This window comes from Thermobia domestica, chromosome 2 (genome assembly GCF_964235325.1).
Source record: "Thermobia domestica chromosome 2, izTheDome1.hap1.1, whole genome shotgun sequence".
NCBI classification, from domain to species: domain Eukaryota; kingdom Metazoa; phylum Arthropoda; class Insecta; order Zygentoma; family Lepismatidae; genus Thermobia; species Thermobia domestica.
The window spans coordinates 80,919,635-80,941,553 of NC_137455.1; the positions used below are offsets into that span (position 1 = coordinate 80,919,635).

A 21,919-nucleotide genomic window follows, 5' to 3' on the forward strand; every position below is an offset into this window, starting at 1 on the left:
ATATATTTCTTGTTGTCTCTCTGCAGCCTGTTTGACGGAGATAGAACTTTTCTTCCCGAGTTTTGAAAAGTAAAATTATTTAATAAGACTCTACTACTATTCTTATCAACCAAGCTATCGCTGGCCCTAATATTTCTATATTTTTCTTCAACATGAAATGTATATTATTCTTATTAATAAGGAAATTCTAAAGCTATGTTCTTTTAATTTGAAAGGGTAGACAGTCTCTCAATGTCTCATAGCACTCTACGCTACTGTATATATATATATATATATATATATATATATATATATATATGAATAAAATCGCCAGAGTCGTCTTTTAGAAAATCGTCCACAGAAAACCAACCCCAAGAGTAAACTACCCCTTCCGGGGATTTTCATAGGAAAACGACTTATACCATATTATAGGGTTATTAATGAAACACTGATTTATTATTTTAAAATTAAGCATTGCTTTGTTCAGCAATTTGTTCTACTAGTTCAAGTTATTTAAAACAGCAAAGCTAATATGAACAAGTTAGTGATTTGTAACATATGACAATCGTTAGTTTTTTTTATATATATAGAGAGAGAAAATGGCAATTTTTTTTTTTCATCCTCCAGTAAACTACCCTTATTTATGAAGCTAGAAAGAAAACTCCTATAGAATCTATAAAAACCTAAGTTTAAAATTTGATCCCTATACGCTGAACAGTATGGCCTCTACACAAATTAATCTATTTACATCGAAACGAACAGATGGATAGACATACAACAATCCGTTTTTCGCTGTACATGAAACGTGTAATTTGCTGTAATCGCGATTTTCGTTTCATAATCACTATATTTTCGTCTCTTCTATTGTCGCTTGAAATAAATTCGATGTGTTAAATTTGGTCGTCTTGTACGTTAAGATTAATAGCTTCTCAACTGAAATATCATGCTGGATTATTTCAGCAAATTCCCTGCAAAAGCAAGTGTATGGGGCGTTGGAAGAATAAACGTCAAAAAGAATAAACGCTAAATATGTTGCTTGTAGCTGAATAACAGCGCAACCGGCCAGTAAGCAAGATCAGTTTCGAGTCCTCACAAGTCCAGCGTCCGGATTTTTCAGTGTAGAATACATTATTATATTGTATCTTTACCTTCCATAAATTGGTGGTTGTATCTGTAGTTGAAGCTGGAAATAAGAAGGTATCGGAGAGGAAATATGGAAACGATTAACTCCTTTCTTACGAACACATATCCCACACTAAGTCATTACTGTACAGCAATATTAAATACTGGTAAACTAATTCCTAATTTATTGACAGGAGTGTAGAACACGACTTTATATGGTGATATCTTATATTTTAGAAAGAGAAATTATGTCACACATTAAACTAAAATGATAAAACTCTTCGACTGTTATAACGTGATTTCGGTAATAAATTTTCCTTATTGAAAGTCTTGCTCCATTTCCAGTTTAAGGTTTGTGGTTCAATTTATTTTCTTCTCGTTGTTTCCAATGATTCACCTAAGTACGAAAGTATCCTATGAACTACGAAGTTGTCAAATTAGAGAATTACAGACTCTTACAAAAGTTTCTAAGAAAATACTGCAACCTAGAAAAATGCGGTATACTAGGTAGGTAACCAAATGTTTTCCTAATCCATTATATAACTAATAACTTACGATAATTTTTACAAAATGTCATATATATATATATATATATATATATATATATATATATATATATATATATATATATATATATATATATATATATATAACAATCCCAATATGTGAAATTTTTCCGCGTCGTGTACGAGTGACAGAGGTGCCAACTTGGAATCGAAAATGAAAACGTGACAAATGAAACGAAACAGAAAGATGTGCAGAATTCGACAACATTCAAGAGGACTTTTTGTCTTCTTTTGATATCACGAATTACCTCCCTCAGTATGCACATCTTTCTGTTCCGTTCCAATTGTCACGATTTGATTTTTGATTCCATGTTGGCACCTCTGTCACTCTTACACGACGCGGAATTCTACAATATGCAAGAAGGACTTCTGTTCTCTTTTGATGTTCACTCTGTAATTCTGATGCCTGCCACCAGGATTTTCTCTCTAAAAAAACAAACATACAAGAGAACTACGTGTTTTCTGTTTCTCTTGTTTCTTCCACATTTTCATATGTATTAATTTTTTTAGTTGTTTCCTTGAGCCCAAAGGCATAACTGTACAACGTTAAATTAAAGATTTCAATTTTTTTTTTTTTTTTTTCGACTGAGGGGTTTATCTATACTTCTTTTTATATTAAAACTGCACTTATTCAAGAACGAAAATCTACAACAACAAAAGAAGAGTTTCTTTGTTCAATCTTGTGCCATATTAGATAATGAACAGATCTATAAAATAAGACTTCAACAGTAATAAATACAATTTTTAGATTACGAAGATTTGGAAACTTCGTATATATATATATTAAAAAATACATAATTTTAGAATTCCGTACATACAAAACCCTATAGTACACAATCCATCTTAAATCTCACACATTTAATTCTACACAAGATGCATCTGTAATATCAATTCACAAATACTCACATTAACACTGAGTTTTTGAACCATATTCTGCGTGCTATTGGATATATTTGTTTTGTCGCGCAAAGGTACTAGATCACTAATTGCTACAGAAACTTTAGGAGCGCGGTATTTTGTTTGCGAAATCATTTGATCTTTTTCCTGTAAAGATACGATTGAACATATTTTGGTAAGCCAAAAAGAATAAAACAACTTTATATACTCTAAAGAAACTAAGATGTAAAAATATACAAGGCATTATTAAAAAAAGAAAAAAAAACTTTAAAAAACGTATATCTGCAATCAGCGCAGGCATGTTCTGTTCTTGCTGCTATTTGATGTTTTATCCACATTTGAATTCTCAATTTCAAAAGCTCATTTTCTCTCTATCACGTTAAGATTTCTTACAATTTTGTATTTTGTGAAGTTTTGGTTCATCATCTATTTTATTGAAGTTCAATATTGGATATTAGATGAATATGCTAATAGAAAAGGATATTCTCCACATATATTGAAAATACATATACATAAGAAAGAAGCGAGTATATAAAATGGAGAGTAATTTAGAAATAATTAATTATTTAAAACCTCCAAATACTCTTTTAGTTAACATGGAAAACTGAATTATTTAAACTTAACGTCTTTTCGGTAACAAAATTATAGATAAGTTTGTAGAAGAGGCAGGTACCTCAGTCGGAAATCAGAGCCGGGACCGCCCTCCACCATAAAGTAACCTTACAATTTCGCTTTTAAATAATAGGAGATTATGACTTATGTAGGATTAGTTTATTCTCTTACATAATTAAAATACATTTTCATTTGTATAGTTAATTTTCAGCTGAGAAAGAAACTTTGAAAATAATTATCAGTAAAATTGTTTTGAGTCTTAGTCGAAACACTGCTGTGGAGTAACGGCCTGGCAGGGAGATTAGGCCGCGAGTCTCCACACGTCTAGTGTGACTTTTCCATGTATTTATATCGTTGTGCTATACCTTCAGATTTCCAAAAGATCATTTCAAAAATCTAAATTAGTGGTTTATTTCTAATTGAAGCTGAAAGTAGGGAGATTAAATATATAAATCGGCAATCTATAGGGAAACATGAAACCGAGTTAATTTATTATTATTATTTTACGATATATTCAATTTCTCACACTATCATCATTATTAAAAATAATTTCAAATCATGATTTGTTAATTTCTAATTTGTTGACAGAAATGGAGAATGGCCAATATTAAAAGTGGAAAACGAACAATATTAAAAATGGAACTATTTATAATTTACAACGTGGTCTAGTCACATTGAGCTGTAAGCATAAAAAAATCCAATATTAATAGTCTCAGATTTCAATAAAAGTTTACCAAACGATACAATTACGAAATTATCCCTTTGTCTTGAACTTTTTCAAGTTCAACGTTCCACGATTATGCACAGAGGCTAAGAGAGACGTGATAATAAGATGGATGATAATAGTGGAATGAAAAAAGAGAAATAAAACGGGAGAACTCCGAGAAAACAATCACATAAGATTTTCTACAAAGCCCATTTGACAGGAGCTCGGATTAAGCCACGGCCCCATTAACCAGAGGTGAACGTTCTATCACTCTTCCACTTCCCTCCATCTCTTGTCTTGAAAATGAAGTTCTTTTTACTGTGTAAGATTCTGTGATTGAATTTCACTTCTTGTTTGTTAGTTGGTTGTTTAGTTGATTTCCTTTCCAGCACCGAGGCTATATGAGACAGGACTTACTACTTAAAGTGGGATCCGAACCACTACTACTGGAGTTTTTATCCAAAGCAAGTTTCCCAACCGGGAATCGAACCCGGGACCGTGCACAGAAAGCACATTTGGTTGGTTAGATGGATTTAAGTTTAGCATCCATTTCAGCGCCAAAGTTCTGTAAGAGAAACGTGGACCTATAGTTTAAGGTGAAATCCGAACCATCATAAGTAGTTCAAATTTCAACGCTCTCACCGGGAATAGAACTTGGGACTCTGTGCACCAAAGAACGTGTCTAGCCACTAGATCAGCGGGGAAGGATACAGAAGGCAAGCATTAACACCTGGTCACGAAAGTTCGCTCCCTGTTTGTTTCAAGTGATTGTTACTTACGTTAATATGAAATTGTTCTTAGATAATGGTGCTCAAAAAGTACATTATCATATGAAATATACTTGTATACTTCTTAACAAGTAGATTTCTAACTTTAACCAGTGACTCAGCTGAAAGTAAAATTAGCCTGCCGTAGGTCTGCATCCGAACTATCGATGAATTATCATATATTCATCGAATCGAGAACACTCATTACCAAATGAAAGTATTTTGTATATGTTTTCTGCGCACTGTATCTACTTTTATCGATGCCTGAAAGTAATAACGTTGACCTAGGTTTTCATCTGAAATTTCAGTGAATTACACGAAATTATCCTGTTAAGTATTAACTAAAAAATGCATTACTAATTCTTTTGTTTCCTACACAAGACTGCATTTTTTTACATACTACTTTTTTTTAATCTGTTATAATCCGTGATACAAGTAATTACGGCTGCTTTCATAACTTCATATTTACAAAAATATACACCCTGAAAGTCACCAAAAATTTTCTGATAAAGACACAAACCCAATTTCGATCTCAAACCTCGCAGCGTAAGACTGGCGCATTTTTCATTTCATACTATTCTAATATATTTATTAAATACCACGAACATTTAAACTTAACGTTTTACTGGAGTACTCAGAATATGTTTATCTCAAAATTTTCATTTGCATATAGGAGCTTTCTGAAAACGTGTCACTTTCTAATGATCTGAACTCACCCATGAAATGTATATATTAGCAAATATATACATTCAGTATATATATGAGAGAGAGAGAGAGAGAGAAGAAACTTATACATGAACCAACAAGTAAGTGTTAGGATACGGGAAGAGAGTGCAATTGGAAGTTCGACAAGGATGCTGCCTCTCGCCAACACTATTTAATGTCTATCTAGAAGAGATAGTGAAAAAAAATCTACATGATGATGATAGCATTTCGGTAGGAGGTAGAATGATTGGATGCATAAGATTTGCAGACAATATGGCGTTTGTTGCAGAATCTGAAAAGAAAATCAATAAGATGTTACAAAACCTGAGGATGGGCTTTGAAGAATATGGGATGAAAATAAATGTTAGAAAGACAAAAGCGATGGTGATTGGAACGAATAGGTCTGTGTCAAATATAAAAGTGGGAGTGGAGAAAATAGAACAAGTGAATAGTTTTCGATATCTGGGTTGTATTCTTAGTAATGACATGAAGTGTGAAGGTGAAATAAAAGCAAGGATAGGAATGGCGAAACAAGCCTTTAGGAGAAAGAAAAGTCTGTTTTGTGGGACCTTGAATAAAGAGTTGAGAAAAAGACTCATAAAATGCTTCGTGTGGAGTGTTGTACTGTATGGGGCAGAAACGTGGACATTACGTAAAGGTGATGAAAATTGACTGGAAGTCTTCGAAATGTGGATGTGGAGAAGAATGGAAAGAATTAATTGGGTCGAGCGGAAAACGAATGAGAGGGTGTTAGAAATGGTGGGAGAGAAAAGAACACTCTTAGATATTGTTAAGAAGAGGAAGAGAAAATGGTTGGGACATTGCTTAAGAAGAAATTATATCATGAGGGACGTCCTAGAGGGTATGGTAGCGGGAAAGAGAGGGGGAGGCGAAGGAGACTACAATTAATGGATGATATAAAAACAAAGATCATACGTGAAGACGAAGAGGTTAGCGGAGGACCGTGGAGCATGGAAGCTTCTCAGCTGCTGCAAATGACCTGCCAATAAGGGCAGAATACTTATGATACATACACACACACACACACACATATATATATATATATATATATATATATATATATATATATATATATATATATATATATATATATACAGTAGGACGTCGATAATCCGAACGTCAAAATCCGAACGCGGTCTCCAATTTTTTTAAAACATTTTGTCTTAGCGCTAGCGATAAACAAACAATTGGGGTTGTCCGTCAGTGTTGCGTGAAGTTAGTGTTTTTACAAAAGCTCATTCATATGTAATTGTTTGTTACATACTTTTATTTTCCCTGAGCCCTATACAAGTTTTTTTAAGTGTGAGTTACAAGAACAGTGTAATTTAGTGTACGGGCAGGTTCTTCAGAAACATTAAATATAAGTAGCCTTACGTACGGTATTGTAATTACTGCATGTACTATATAACCACTGTATCGATAAAAGCATACCATACAGTATATTTAAGCCGAAATGGCATCTCTTGGCCATTTTCGAAAATCCGAACTACCTGTGGTTCCAATTAGTTGGTAATTTCGACTTCCTACTTTTGCTCTCTCTCTCACTATATCTATCTATCTATCTATCTATCTATCTATCTATATATATATATATATATATATATATATATATATATATATATATATATATATATATATATATATATATATATATAGAGAGAGAGAGAGAGAGAGAGAGAGAGAGAGAGAGAGAGAGCAAAAATGACATTTATCATGTCTTCTATCACATATCTATACAAAGATGAACTAATCAGCAACTCAAAAAACCAAGATTTTAATAAAAACAAATACAAATTGCAGCTCTATGCAAGTTATGAAATCCGTATTACAGAAAAAGAAAGTATAACAATATTTCAATTTGTACACAATCACACACACACAATCATAAATTATACAGAATAAGCATTTGTAAAATAAATTCACCAATACTTACATTAAAGCTGACCATTTTAACACCACCATGTATATTTCTTCTGTTATACATGGGTATCATATCATTAATTCCCACAGATACTTTAGGTGCATGATACTTTGATTCAGAAACCACTTGATCTTTTTCCTGTACAAATAAGATTAAACAATACACTAGTAGGTCAAAAACTAGACAAATAGCTAATTCCTGATACAACTACATGTTATAAAGTAACGAATAGTTGGAGAATCTTACAATGAACCAGTAGGAACAAAAACTCTGCTATAATTTTATCTGCAATTTGCGCTGTATTTTTGCTGTTGTTTTATTGATTTACATGTATTTGAACTCTCTGATTCTAAAATAAAGCTAAATTCCCTCTATCATGCTAGTTTACAGTTTGGAAGACAGGTCTTCTGGCATACTATTATACATACTTTGATAAAGCTACTACATATTTCATACCTTTTAAATTATTGCAGATTATGACCGCCAAGGTAAGTTTAACATGAATTTTCTTATCATAGCTGATAAAATTTTACATCTCTTTTTCCATTTTTCAGTTTAAATTTGGAAAGAAACTTGTGAAAATATTAAAACAACTCTCAGTAAAATTAATTGTTTTGAACATGGGTGAAAAGTGTGTACAGATCTCAGGCTTTCGTTCATCTTACTTTGACGAAAATCTGACCTATAAAAATACCATATTCTATTTGCAGGAATAACGACGCTTCTTTCAGTGAAATATTTATCGAAGTAGCAAACTGCCTGGAGACAGCTAGTTCGTATGTTGATTAACTGATTGATTTGTATTCAAGTCCTTCGTTCGCACCGAGGCTCTATGTAGAACGAGATCTACAGTTTAAAGTGGGATCTGAACCATTGTAATACATTCGATGCTCCCCCACGCACACGTTATAGCCATTAGACCAGCAAGTAGAGCTGACTAGTTCGCATAGTTTGAAGGAATAAAATTCCATTAGTACTAAATAACTTGTCATGTCATTGGGAATTCACGCAGGAGTCACTGCCAGGCCAATGCCCAGATATTTTTGTGTAAGTGCATAACTACATTTTACATTAACGTACATAATCATTACATAATAGGTATCACTGGTAGATCAGTTGGAAATTTTCATGTACCACAGTTCTTAGAAACCCTATCTGTCTTGACATAATTATTATATTTTAATACCGTCCATCAATTACAATTTCTTTCGCCCGCTTCTTCTTTATCTTTCCACCATACCTCCTATCACGTTCTTCAATATAAAGTTCTTTCTCAAACAATAATCAATTGTTTTTTTTTTTTTTTTTTTTTTTAATTGTACCCAATATTGTTCTTTTCTCTTCTACTATTCCCAGTACTTCATAACTGGGTTTCCATTTGACACATCTAATTTACCACATTCTTCTTTACGCCTACATTTGGCAAATCTAATCTTTCATCATCATTTAACTACATAGTGTTCATTTTTCTGGCCAAGTATTACAATATTCCACATGGTATATTCGATGAATACGTATTTTACTTAACATTCAAAGACGGTAGAATAAAATTTGTTATGGAAAGCAAATATTGTTCTGTGATGACTGTATACTGTGGCTTTGTGATAACCGATCTTGAAAGTTTACAGACTTGAAATATGTATACTGTGAATTCGCTGTTTTTGGTTGTCACTTGTTTTTTGTAATGAAGTAGCGCCTTGACAGCAAAGTTGACTGCAAGCATATTATACGTTTCTTTTGTATTCAATATTTGTAGCTTGTTGGTTACTATTAAATACATTTAAAATATCCTTCACATTTAAATCCATGGCCCAACAGGTTATGGGCCCAGCGCGTGTGGTAATGTGAAGGTGTAGTTCCGGTTTTCTTTTGAGACTTGCTTGCTTTTTGGTGGTGTGCCATTCCCGAAGGAACTGTTTGGTGACTGTTCAAGTGGAGTGTTTTTCGTTTTGATACGAAGATGGCAGATTTAAAAATCCAAATAGACAAGTTGACGAGTGCAGAAAACTGGACCAAGTGGAAGCACCAAATGTTACTTCTGTTCAAGTGCCATGGACTGGTTGATATTGTTACCGGTAAAGTCAAACAACCGACATACGTGGCTGAAACGGAGTCAGTGGAAGCGTTGGCAAAATACAGGAAGGAGCATGGTGACTTTGAGAAAAACGATGCACATGCTCAGTTGCTGATAACGAACGCTTTATCAGATGATGTGTATAATATGCTAGGTGTTGTGCAATCCGCGAATGATGCGTGGCAGCGGTTGTTGTCTATTTATGAACAAAGTTCAGGTCATCGTCTTGATAGACTGGCGGAAAAATTTTTTGGCGCGAAAAAGGATCCTACCGTGAGTATGTTAGAACACATTTCAGTTATGCAAAGAGACTTCCACGATTTGAGTGATGAAATGAAAAGACAGTTCGATGTAGCATTACCGGAACAACTTTTGATGTTGCGTATCACATCAACGTTACCGGCTGAGTACAACAACTTTCGTCAGGTGTGGGAGGCTACGGCTCTTAAAGATAGGACGATGGATCAGTTAGTAGAACGGCTACGAATGGCTGAAATGCACGACTCAGTTGGGAAAGATTCGTCTGCTGCGTTCGTGTCCAAGTCAACTTTACGGAAACATTCCGGTAAACGTGATAAGTCCAAGAAAGACAGTACAAGTGCCATAAAATGTTTTAGATGCGATAAGGTAGGACATTACAAACGAAATTGCCCTAGTATGAAGTCTGTGAAGCAAACCAAGACTGAACTTTCTTCAAGTCAAGACAAGGAGGGTTCGGCATTTGTGTGTTCTGCTTTTATGTGCGGTATACGGAACATTGATCGAGATCAGTGGATTAACGACAGCGGAGCGACAGTACACATGACGGCTAACCGGGAATACTTTTCAACCTATACAGACTTTGCTGTCCCGAAGAATGTGGAAGTGGCAAACGGTATGGTAATGAAGGCTGTAGGTCATGGGACTGTAAACGTTGAAATGTTAATCAATGGGAAGTGGGTAACTAATTACCTAGAGGACGTGTGGCATGTACCGGAGGTTGAACTTAACCTATTTTCGCAGTCAGTCTCACTGTACAAGGGCTGTGAGTGGTTTACAAGTGCGAAAGAAATACAGTGTAAGAAAAACGGACAAGTAGTTCTTACTGGACAGGCAATCGACGGTTTGATGGTTCTGAATATGCGTGTAAAGCCATCAGAAACAACAGGAAAAGTGTTCATAGGGCGTGCATCAGAATCGTTACAATTGTATCACGAACGCTTGGGTCATCAAAACAAGCGTCACGTTTTAAGTGTTCTAAAATTGCATGGCATTGATGTTAAAGATGGTGAAGATGTATTCTGTGAAGGGTGTGTTTATGGTAAACAACACAGAAACAGTTTTAGTTCTCGTAAAGACAGAGCTAAGGTACCAGGTCAAGTAATAAGTGCAGATGTGTGTGGACCTATGTCAGAAAATTCGCTAGGGGGTGCCAAATATTTCGTGTGTTTCAAGGATGACTACACAAAGTTTCGGCGGGTATTCTTCCTACAACGCAAAGATGAAGTGGCTGATAAACTGAAACAGTTTCTAGCAGAAGTTGATCAGGTAGGGCATAAAGTGAAACAGTTTGTATCGGACGGTGGTAGAGAATTTGATAACAAAGAAGTACGGAGAATTCTCGAGCAACGTGGAATTGAAGTACGGATGTCAATGCCGTACACACCAGAACAAAATGGTGCAGCGGAGCGCGAAAATCGCACGTTAGTAGAATGTGCTAGGTCTATGTTACACTCGAAAGATCTACCAATCAAACTCTGGGCTGAGGCGGTAAACACCGCGGCATACGTACTTAACAGAACGGGTCCAACAACAGTTACAACGAAAAGTCCGTATGAACTTTGGTATGGTAAAGACAGGCCCAATATAAATCATTTAAAAGTGTTTGGAGAAGATTGTTATGTGCACGTTCCAAAACAAACACGTCAAAAATGGGATCGAAAAAGTGTCAAGGGAGTGCTAGTTGGCTACTGTGGAGATAGAGATGGTTATCGCATTTTTGTACCGTCGTCAAATAAAATATTATTAAGTCGTGATGTTAAATTTGTTCCCGAAAAGAGTTTTGAACTGAGAGAAGCGGGCACCGGTAGTGAATCAGCTACATTGAACATCAAACACGAGGTTTCTGCTGAAGAGGAAGTTGCTGAAGATGGAAGTTCAGTAACTAATGAATCACAGGAAAATGGAAGTCAGAAAAGTAACATGGAACTTCGTGACCGAGAGACGATCAGAAAACCATCCTACTTTAACGAGTATGTAATGGTGGCTGCTGTAAATGACAATCTTCCAAATTCATATGAGGAAGCCATGAATTCTCGTGATAGCAAATTCTGGAAAACAGCTATGGATGAAGAAATGACTTCACTGTACGAAAATGATGTTTGGGATTTAATCGAGTTACCAGAAAACAAGAAGGTAGTGGACTGTCGTTGGGTGCTGCGTGTGAAAACCAAAGCTGACGGTAGCATTGGCCGTTACAAAGCCAGACTTGTGGCAAAGGGTTACATCCAAAAGCCAGGTGTTGACTATGACGAGACTTTCAGCCCTGTTGCAAGATACGATACAGTGCGGACAGTGCTAAGTGTTGCTGCAAATGAGGGTCTTAAGCTTGAACAGTTTGACGTAAAAACAGCATTTCTATACGGCGAACTGGAAGATGAAGTGTACATGAGACAACCAGATGGTTACGATGACGGTACCGGTAGGGTTTGTAAATTAAAGCGTAGCCTGTATGGACTGAAACAGGCACCTAGATGCTGGAATGCACGGTTTGTACGGTTCTTAAAACAGTGTGGCTTAAAAGCATCGGATGCTGATCCGTGTCTCTTTATACGTGAAAAAGACGGACAGAAGTTGTTGGTAACCATATATGTAGATGATGGATTGATTGCAGGGACTGATGGTGAACACATTGAGGAATTTCTAATGAACCTCAAACGTGAATTCAAAATTACAGTTGGTTCCTTGGATAGCTTCTTAGGAATGCAGATTAAAAGGGAAAGTGACGGCTCAATCTTTGTGCACCAAAGCAACTATACCAAGAAGATTCTTGAGCGTTTTCGGATGGATCAAGCCAATAAAGTTGCAGTGCCTATGGTTAAAGAGGAAGCTGTAGATGATGCGGAGGACATCTCCGGTAAAGTACCCTATCGGGAAGCTGTAGGAAGCTTGATGTACCTAGCAATAGCTACAAGACCGGATATTGCTTATGCTGTGGGTCAAGTTTCGCAAAAGTTAGGAAAACCTACAAAAAGTGATTGGGAAGCTGTGAAACGAATAATGAAGTATCTACGAGGTACAACGGACTATGGCCTGTTTTACCGGTACAAATATAAATCCGGAATTCTCGAAGCATACACCGATGCTGATTTTGCTGGGGACAGCAGGACAAAACGTTCGACGTCTGGGATGGTGTGTAAGTACAGCGGTGCAGCGATTACGTGGCTGAGTCAAAAGCAAAAGTGTGTAGTACTCTCAACCACAGAAGCGGAATTTGTGGCTGCCAGTGAAGGCGCAAAGGAAGTGATTTGGTTGATGCGTATGTTGAGTGAGATTTCTGTGATCAGCAAAATTCCAACACTCTTGATTGATAATGCGAGTGCAGTGAAATTAATAAGAAATCCAGAGTTTCACAAGCGATCCAAACATATTGATGTTAGATATTACTTTGTGCGTGAAAAATATCTAGCTGGTATTTTAAGTGTGGAACACATAGATGGTCAACATCAAGTAGCTGACATTATGACCAAACCATTAGCGCGTGTGCGTTTTGAAACTCTTAGAGATGCAATGAACGTGTGCGAAAGGCAGTAAAAGAAAAAAAAAACAATATTTGAGAGGAAGTGTTATGGAAAGCAAATATTGTTCTGTGATGACTGTATACTGTGGCTTTGTGATAACCGATCTTGAAAGTTTACAGACTTGAAATATGTATACTGTGAATTCGCTGTTTTTGGTTGTCACTTGTTTTTTGTAATGAAGTAGCGCCTTGACAGCAAAGTTGACTGCAAGCATATTATACGTTTCTTTTGTATTCAATATTTGTAGCTTGTTGGTTACTATTAAATACATTTAAAATATCCTTCACATTTAAATCCATGGCCCAACAAAATTTGCTTTTTCTCAAATTTCTCAAATGCTCCTGCCATTATTATTATTTTTTTTTTATTTGCACCTCATACTTTCAATAGTAACACAATCTATGTACCAAACATTAGTCACCTGTTCTGCTCTGTCTCTCTTCCTATTTATATACTTGAAACAGGTACCATCTACCTAAACACAGCTACCTTCGCTTTTCTAAGTTAATTTTTCATCCATCTCTATCATTCAGAGCTTTTCCTACGTTTTCTAACTCATGTTAGTTTTCTGTTTAGATTACGCAATTACCACCATATTTGCAAACTATATATAATCAATCCTTCAACCTACAACCGAATTACTGCCTTCCCCATGTGAATCATTTTTCCCTTCCTTTTCTAGATAGGCGTTACATGACCTTGTCGAGGACATTTCTATTCATCTTCCCATCAAATTGCACTCTTCTGTCATTTCTTCCCTTATTTTAACACTTACTCATTGGTTCAAATATAGGTTTGTTGCCCTTTCCGCTGGTCTAGTGGCTAGCGCAGGTACTTTTGGTGTACGCGATTCCAAGTTCGATTCCAGATGGGAGAGCACAAAAATGTATTCATCATCATCATTTACTTTCATTAATCATCCGTCTCCTTTATCCCAGAGGGCATAACGGACGAACGATAGACAAAAAAAAAAAAAAAAAGTCATTAATCTTTGGTCCTTATGTTCCAGCCCAATGTTCTTTAGAACTCCCAGTTCAAACAGTCAAAAGCATTTTCAAGATCAATAAACACAACATACAAAGTAAAATGAACATGGAATATAAGAAGTCTTTATAGGGCAGGCGTGTTAAAATCCGTAACAAGTTGAGTTAGAGACATATAGAATGGACCTAGTAAGAGTTCAGGAAGTTAGATGGAAAGGAATGGGAGCAGTCTAGAAATTCTACGTTCTTTAACGGGGAAGGGAATAAAAGTCACCAACTAGGAACAGGGTTTTTCGATCCCAAACGAATATTAGCAATTAAACGGGTTGAATTTGTTAATGATAAATTTTATTTCATTACTCTTAAGGATTGTTGTTGTGGCATTGTTCTGAATTTGCATGCCCCAACGGAAGATATGGATCACGATATAAAAGACAGTTGTTATGAAGAAGTAGAACGCATATTTGATCAACTCCCGCGATACCATATGAAAATTATTAGGGAATTTCAATGCGAAGATAGGATGAAAGGATGTTTTCAAGCAAATAATAAGGAATCCAAGTTTGCATAAGGACAGTAACGACAACGGTGATAGACTCGTGAACTTTGCAACACCCAGAAACCTTATCGTGAAGAGTACAAAATTTTACATTGTGACGTTCATAAACATACTTGGACATCACCAGATGAATTAAATAATAATAATAATAATAATAAAATTGATATTAGATATAAGGAAAGTCTATCATAATTGATGTTCGATGGGGGGTACCAGCGACAGTAAGAGATATTATCTTTGAATAAAGAAAATATTCAACATCTGAAAAAGGAAAGCTTTAACTTAAAGAAATTAGAGAAGAGCCAGTGGAGAGGGAAATACCAGATTGAAGTGTAAAACAGATTCTCAGTTTTATGTTCGGAATGCACTAGTGTTGAGGATATTTGGGTTGAAATTAGAGATAGCATTAACATTTCGGCAAAAGAAAAATTGGGCAAGCGGAAATACATAAGAACAAATCATGGTTCGACCAGGCATGAACTAAACTAGTACAGAAGAGAAAACAGGCAAAACTGCGTTGGCTACAAAATCCAAACGATATAACTGCACAAAATTTCGTTGACATCAGGCGGAAAACTTCCAAAGAAACACAATTTTTTAAAGCTAAAATTAATGAATCTGAATATAATAGTAAAAATAAAAACATTCAAGACATGTATAAGGGCATCAACGAATTTTAAGAATGGCTATCAACCTCGCATTTATGTATTAACCGATCGAACAAAGCCGCCGGAACAATTATCACCGATACAAACAGCATTTTGAATAGATGGAAAAATTTCTTTGACAATTTGCTTAACACGCAGCCAAAAACTAATGATCGTGGAGAAAGGGAAATGCACACAGCAGAACCGTATATTCCACAGCCTAACGGAACAGAAACAAAGTTCTATAAAGAAATTAAAGAAATATAAATCTCCGAGTGTAGACGAAATTCTGTCTAAGTTAATTTTAGCTGGAGAGGAAAAAAATTGTGGAATAAGATACACGAACTCATTCTCCTTATCTGGAACAAGGGAGAATTGCCACAAGAGCGGAAAGAATCATTCACTGTTGCAATCTATTTGGTCTAGGAATTAATTCGTGCGGTTGGTACGCACACATTGAAGCTGTAGTACAAACACAAAATACATAAATACCTTAAGAAAAATATTGTACATCGCTAGCCACCACTTTCGCCCATCTGTCAGGCAATGTACGGATTTCGTGGCGAAAGAAGTCCTCATCCTTGGAAGCGATCCAGTCAGAGACCCATGTTTCGATATCTTCTGAAGAAGTAAACCGCTGTCCAATCAAATCGTTGTTCATGCAATCGAACAAGTAGTAGTCCGAAGGAGCAACGTCTGGTGAATACGGCGGGTGGGGTAAAACTTCCCATCCGACATTTTCTAAATAGGTTTTGACCGGTTTTGCGACATGTGGGCGAGCGTTATCATGTTGAACAATAAGTTTATCATGTCTGTTCTCCCATTCTGGTCGTGTTCTGGCCAGAGCTTGCTTCAAACGCATTAATTGTCGTCGATAACGTTCTCCATTCATAGTTTCACCCGGTTGCAGCAGCTCATAGTACACCACACCTTTCATATCCCACCATATGCACAGCATAACCTTTGCACAGTGAATATCTCGTTTTGGTTGTGATGGACCTGGTTCACCTGGTTTCACCCAGGCCTTTTTTGGTTTAGGGTTCTCGTAATGGATCCACTTCTCATCACCCGTAATAATTTGATGCAGAAACCCCTTTCTGCTCTGTCGTTCAAGCAGCAATTCGCAAATGGTTTTTCGTCTTTCAACGTCTCTGTCTTTCAATTCATGTGGAACCCAATGTGACATCTTTGGAATCATTGCCATGGTTTTCAAGCATTTGGAGACTGTTGTTTGATCAACGCCTAATGCTGCTGCAAGTTGTTCCTGCGTTTGACACGAATCCTGCTCGAGCAATGCTGTCAATTCTTCGTCTTGAAATTTTTTTGGCTGTCCAGCTCGCTCTTGGTCTGCCAAGCCGAAATCACCACTTCTAAACCGTGCAAACCACTTCTGACACGTTCGCTCAGCTAGAGCATGGTAACCATACACTTCCACCAAAATACGATGACTTTCAGTCGCACTTTTCTGCATGTTAAAGTAATGCAGCAGGACACCCCGCAAAAACACTTTATCAGGCACAAATTGCGCCATGTTCACTTAACTACAAACTGGTGTTGTTGACGCTTTAATCCACTGCCCTATACTACGAACGATACGCGTTGACAGGGGTTTGCAACACATGTGTGGATACACGGAACTGTGGGACGCTCCGTTCGTTGCGCCATCTCTTGTCCACCCGCACGAATTAATTCCTAGACCAAATACAAGATAGGAAACAAAACTGACTGTAATAATTATCGAGGCATTTCTCTTTTGTCAACATCCAATAAATTCTTTTGCCGAAGTGTTCGTCACAGGAACAAAATGTGCAAAATGAAATTATCATTGGCCCATTTGATGCAATACAAGAATGAGGGTGAGGACTATTTGTAATATCACTGCTAGAGTTGAATTCACATGCCGCATTAACAACTACGATAGTACGTAATGAAAACACAGGATAACCAAAACCATAGAAAATTCGGGCATTAATATCGGCCGGCAATATCAAGGTGACCCTATTCTTCGATGACCGTGATCTCATGCTAATGAAGACCCTCTCAAAAGGAACCCAAACATGTACCGTGAAACACTTCGTCGTCTGAGGACAGCAATTAAGATTAAGCAATACGGCAAAATCAGTATAGGCATTTTTTTCCTATATGGCCAAACAAACAAAAGACTTGTTGGATTCCTTCGGTTGGAAAGTGATTGATCACCCTGTTTACAGCCCTGACTTGAATTCATATGATCAGTGTAGAAACATCTCGGATGACGCCCACATACCCCGTTGCAGACCTGAAACTGCTGTGACAGAATGGTTTCCTTTCCAGCCCAAGGACACCTATCAAGGTATTCACCAGCTGGTATCCAAGTGTGATAGGCAATGGAATTTTTCATTTAAGGGCATCTTATACATAATTGTTCAACATATCTGGTTCCATATATTGTAACTAATCACTTGATTAGTTTTCCCTTGCATATAGAACACAAATATTTCTATAGTTTTACTCTAAATTAGCTTTGAATAACTAAATTACAATAGCTAATTCACAATTTGGGAAAGAATTCTTCTGATATTTTATACTCCTATGAAGGTATTACATATTTTTTACTAAATGATTCGAGATTATGACTAGTGTAAGACGAGTTTAAAATGAATTATCTTGTACTAATTATATAAATGTAGTTCTGATTCTATCGTACATTTTAATCTGAAAAATAAATTCATAAACAGCTAACTATCAGTAAAATTAAGAGCTCTGAATATAGTTGGAAACGCAGGTTCAGCAATAGCCCAGCAGGCAGCAGATTAGGATTTGTCTCTCCACCAATCCTACGTCCGGACTTATATTATATCGTTGGTTTGTATAGTAGCTTCACTTTAAAGACAGCCACTAGCTCACAAAGGGAAGCCGCCTCCATGTGCGGTTTTTTTCATACTGCTCTGTTTGGTTTTCCACTCCCTTGAAAACTAACTGACAGGCAATAAACTGAACACAAACTGTTGTGAAATCTTTGTAAATGATTCTTTTTCTTTCCTTCTTTCTCTTAAAAGGAAAACCGTTTGAGATACGCTCTCAAGTTGAACGCTTTCATTTTGAAAGGGAATAGCAATAGATTTGTGTAATCAATGTTTTTTCAATTGCCAAGTTTAGAAAGTGAAAAAAAAAAATTGTTTGTTTGTGTGTAGTCTTACTGGCAGTAGTAATAATTAGTGTTAGTTATTTTTGATGTTACTTAGTTGATTTGCGAGGTTTTTGAGTGTGGTTTATAAACATATGGAGATCTTGGCAAGAAGAGGAATCCAGTGCAGAAAGAAACAATAAATTCCGTGAGGAACCAGCTTTTGAAATGAATAACGAACCGTGCGAGCAAGCGAGTCCTAATATTAATAACGAAAACAGCGGTGATAGTTGTGCGACACCTAGCACCAGTGACAATGGCTCTCCTGTTAGTTTTACAAAAGCACTTTGCAGTGTCAAACATTAGTATGCAATGCTCATGACTATGTCCTAAAAAAATAAATTAGGTAAGGGATCAATTACCGAGACGGCGCGAGTTCTAAAACTAAATAGACAAACTGTACGTCAAGTTGTCCAAAGAGACCCTCTTACACCAAAGAGAAAGGAAAACAAGAAAGTTCGTTTCGAAAAACTTGACCAGTTTCAATGCGAGTTAATCAGGAGAGAAATATATGGCTTTTACGGAAAAAAAAAAAGAAAGAAAGAAAAGAAAAAAGTCAACCCCCAACAATTCGCGTGTTCCTTTCACGCTTACAAACGACTGCAGACTTTCCATATCGAGAAACTACGCTGAGACATATCGTAAAGTCTCTTGGATTTCGTTTCCGTACACTCAATAAAAGGCGAGTGATAATGGAATCTTAAAGGAGCGTCGCTTGGAGATACAAGTATATTCACAGACTTAACCAATTGCGAGCTGCTGGCCATGGTGTGATGTATTTGGACGAAACATGATTTGACACGCATGATACAATGAAGAAAGGATGGGACGATGGAACTTGCGGTTGTGGGCTTAATACGCCAGTGTTACATGGGAAAAGAATAATGGTTCTTCACGCAGGCGGAGAGGAGGGGTGGGTGCCAAATTGTTTTTATCTTTCAGCAAAGAACATCGCGGATGCGAAAGCAGACTGTCATGATGAAATGAATTCTATTATTTTTAAGAATTGGTTCCAACTTTCCCTCCTGAATAATCTTAGAAGTGAAAGAAAATACGCTATAGTTCTCGATAATGCTAATTACCATTCCAGGCAAGTTATAAAAATTCCTACACGAGCAACTTCTAAGCCCAAAATCATAGAATTTATGAATGAATTTAATAACCCTATCCCAAGTCCAGTTCCAATCAAAATTGTCTTACTGGAACTTATTAAAGCAGCCAATATAAACAGTTTCCAATCGACAAATTAGCTGAAGTTGTTGGGCACGAAGTATTAAGGCTCCCCTTTATTACTGCGTATTACACCCCATTGAAATGGTGTGGGCTCAATTAAAACACAAAGTGAGGAAAAGTAATGTTACCCTTTCCTTTAGTGCTAGTGTTTGTGATGCTTTACGGAAGTGTTCGGAAAAAATTAGTAAAGAATTTTGGCGCAAGTGTGTGCGGAAAACAATGGAAATAGAGGCGAATATTATGCAGTTTTAACAGATAATATGAAGAGATTTGTCATTCATGTTGCGGAAGTCGTCCACGACGACGACGAATATGATGATGGTGACAATTATGAACCTAGTAATGAAATCCAATAATGGTAAGTCATTACTCAAATTTTATACAGATTAAACAATTTCATGTATTATTTTTTGTTGTTTTATATGATGATATAGAAAGGCAGGCACACACACTGTTGGACGGATGGAAGAGAAAGAGAGGGAGAGAGAAAAGAGAGCGAGGGAAAGGAAGACACTACGTATGGCAGCGTTTAGCTTTTTTTTCTTCCGAGCTAAATTCAGTCTCCCGACTGGCTATCATCTGGGCGCGCTTTCTACAACTTCAGGTTCTTGAAGAGTATTTCAAAAAATATAAACTAATGATAGTATCTCTAATTTAACTTTACAGTAAAAAAGTTAAATGGAGCATTGAAATAATAATAATAATAATAATAATAATAATAATAATAATAATAATAATAATAATAATAATAATAATAATAATAATAATAATAATTTTTAAATATATAGAGCTGAATTGTCCTTTGCTTACGAAATATTAAATTTAGCACGTTGTATTATCATTAGAAAGAAACTTTAAATACAGTATAATTAGGAAAATTCTAATTTATTGACAGAAATACAAGAATGAGGTCGTATAAAGAATGAGCTTTGTTAAAAACGGAAATAAACTATAGTTCAAATTTGAATCAAAGTACACCGAACTGAATCATAACAAAAATTGATTTCAACATATTTGGTTAGTGCTAGAAATAACCCGATTTCCTAAAAAATGACAACGCTTCTTTCTTACTACATCAATTCTGTAACTGAATATCTTTTTCTTTCCTTTGTTTCAAGTAATTCTTTTTTTCATAAACATGAGAACATCCTATTAACTAATTAAGCTGTCAAATAAACTGGAAGATTTTTAAAAGCCATTATTTATTTTTAAACAATATTATACTTTACTGGTATACTGCATAGACAATCAAAATGTTTCCCTATTCCTTATTACATTTTTTGATAATTTAGATTCACAAATTTATATGTAGAAAAAACATTTTTCACTAGTAGCTCTACTTGCAAAATTTTCTCCTGTACTTGTTCTTTTGTAGTACTATAACATCACTTTGATTTCAAATAAATTTCTAAGACTCTACATTAAATCTTCAGTTTTGTAGATACTAAGTTTTGTTGAAATAACAATGTTTCCATTGGTTTCTATTACATTTAGACCTACTCAAGAAAGAAAATCTAGGAAAAATTACGTTCTTTGTTCAGTGTTTTAATAAATAGTTATACAAGAATGAAACAATCAACAGACTGAAAAAGTAAAAAAACTATTGAAAACAAATACAAGCTTTACCAGATTTATAAAAATTACGAAAACAGTTTGTAATTAAAGAATGCGTACTATTACAACTTCGTACACATGAAAACTCCTAGAACCCAATTAATTTTACACAATTAACTGTAAACAATAAGTATTTGTAAGATCAAATCATTAATACTTACACAACCACCAATTTTCTGGACATTACGCAGATTATTTAACATATTTGTTCTGTGGCGCATAGGTGCCAGGTCATTAATTGCCACAGATACTTTAGGAGCACGATACTTTGATTCTGAAACCACTTGATTTTTTTTCTGTAAAGATACGATTAACAATATACAGATAAGTCAAAAAAGAATGACACAATTTTTCATACTGTAAAGTAACTATAAGATGGAAAAATCATTCAAGACACCTAGGACCAAAAAAACCCTCTTGAAACATTTTATTCACAACTGACCTTTCTACCATGTTCTTGCTGTTATTTTGGGGTACTATACGTATTTATATTCAATATTCCAAAAATATTTTTTCTATTATACTGGAGTTTCTTCTTAGAATTTCATTTTGTAGCTAACATATTGCT

The 21,919-nt window shown here is 35.6% G+C and overlaps 1 protein-coding gene across 7 annotated transcripts in view; it reads right to left on the bottom strand.

Annotated features, from left to right (window-relative positions):
* The window catches only part of LOC145673335 (uncharacterized), a 154,266-nt gene that overhangs the window by 75,097 nt on the left and 57,250 nt on the right, over positions 1-21,919 (bottom strand). For 5 of the 7 annotated variants that reach the window (XM_081742970.1, XM_081742962.1, XM_081742945.1 and 2 more), the window contains 3 exons: positions 21,513-21,647; positions 7,309-7,434; positions 2,574-2,711 (listed from right to left, as the gene is read on the bottom strand). In XM_081742970.1, coding sequence (XP_081599096.1) covers positions 2,574-2,711; positions 7,309-7,434; positions 21,513-21,647 — 399 coding nt within the window. The remainder of the gene's footprint in view (positions 1-2,573; positions 2,712-7,308; positions 7,435-21,512; positions 21,648-21,919) is intronic. The other 2 variants (XM_081742978.1, XM_081742984.1) reach the window with 2 other exon arrangements.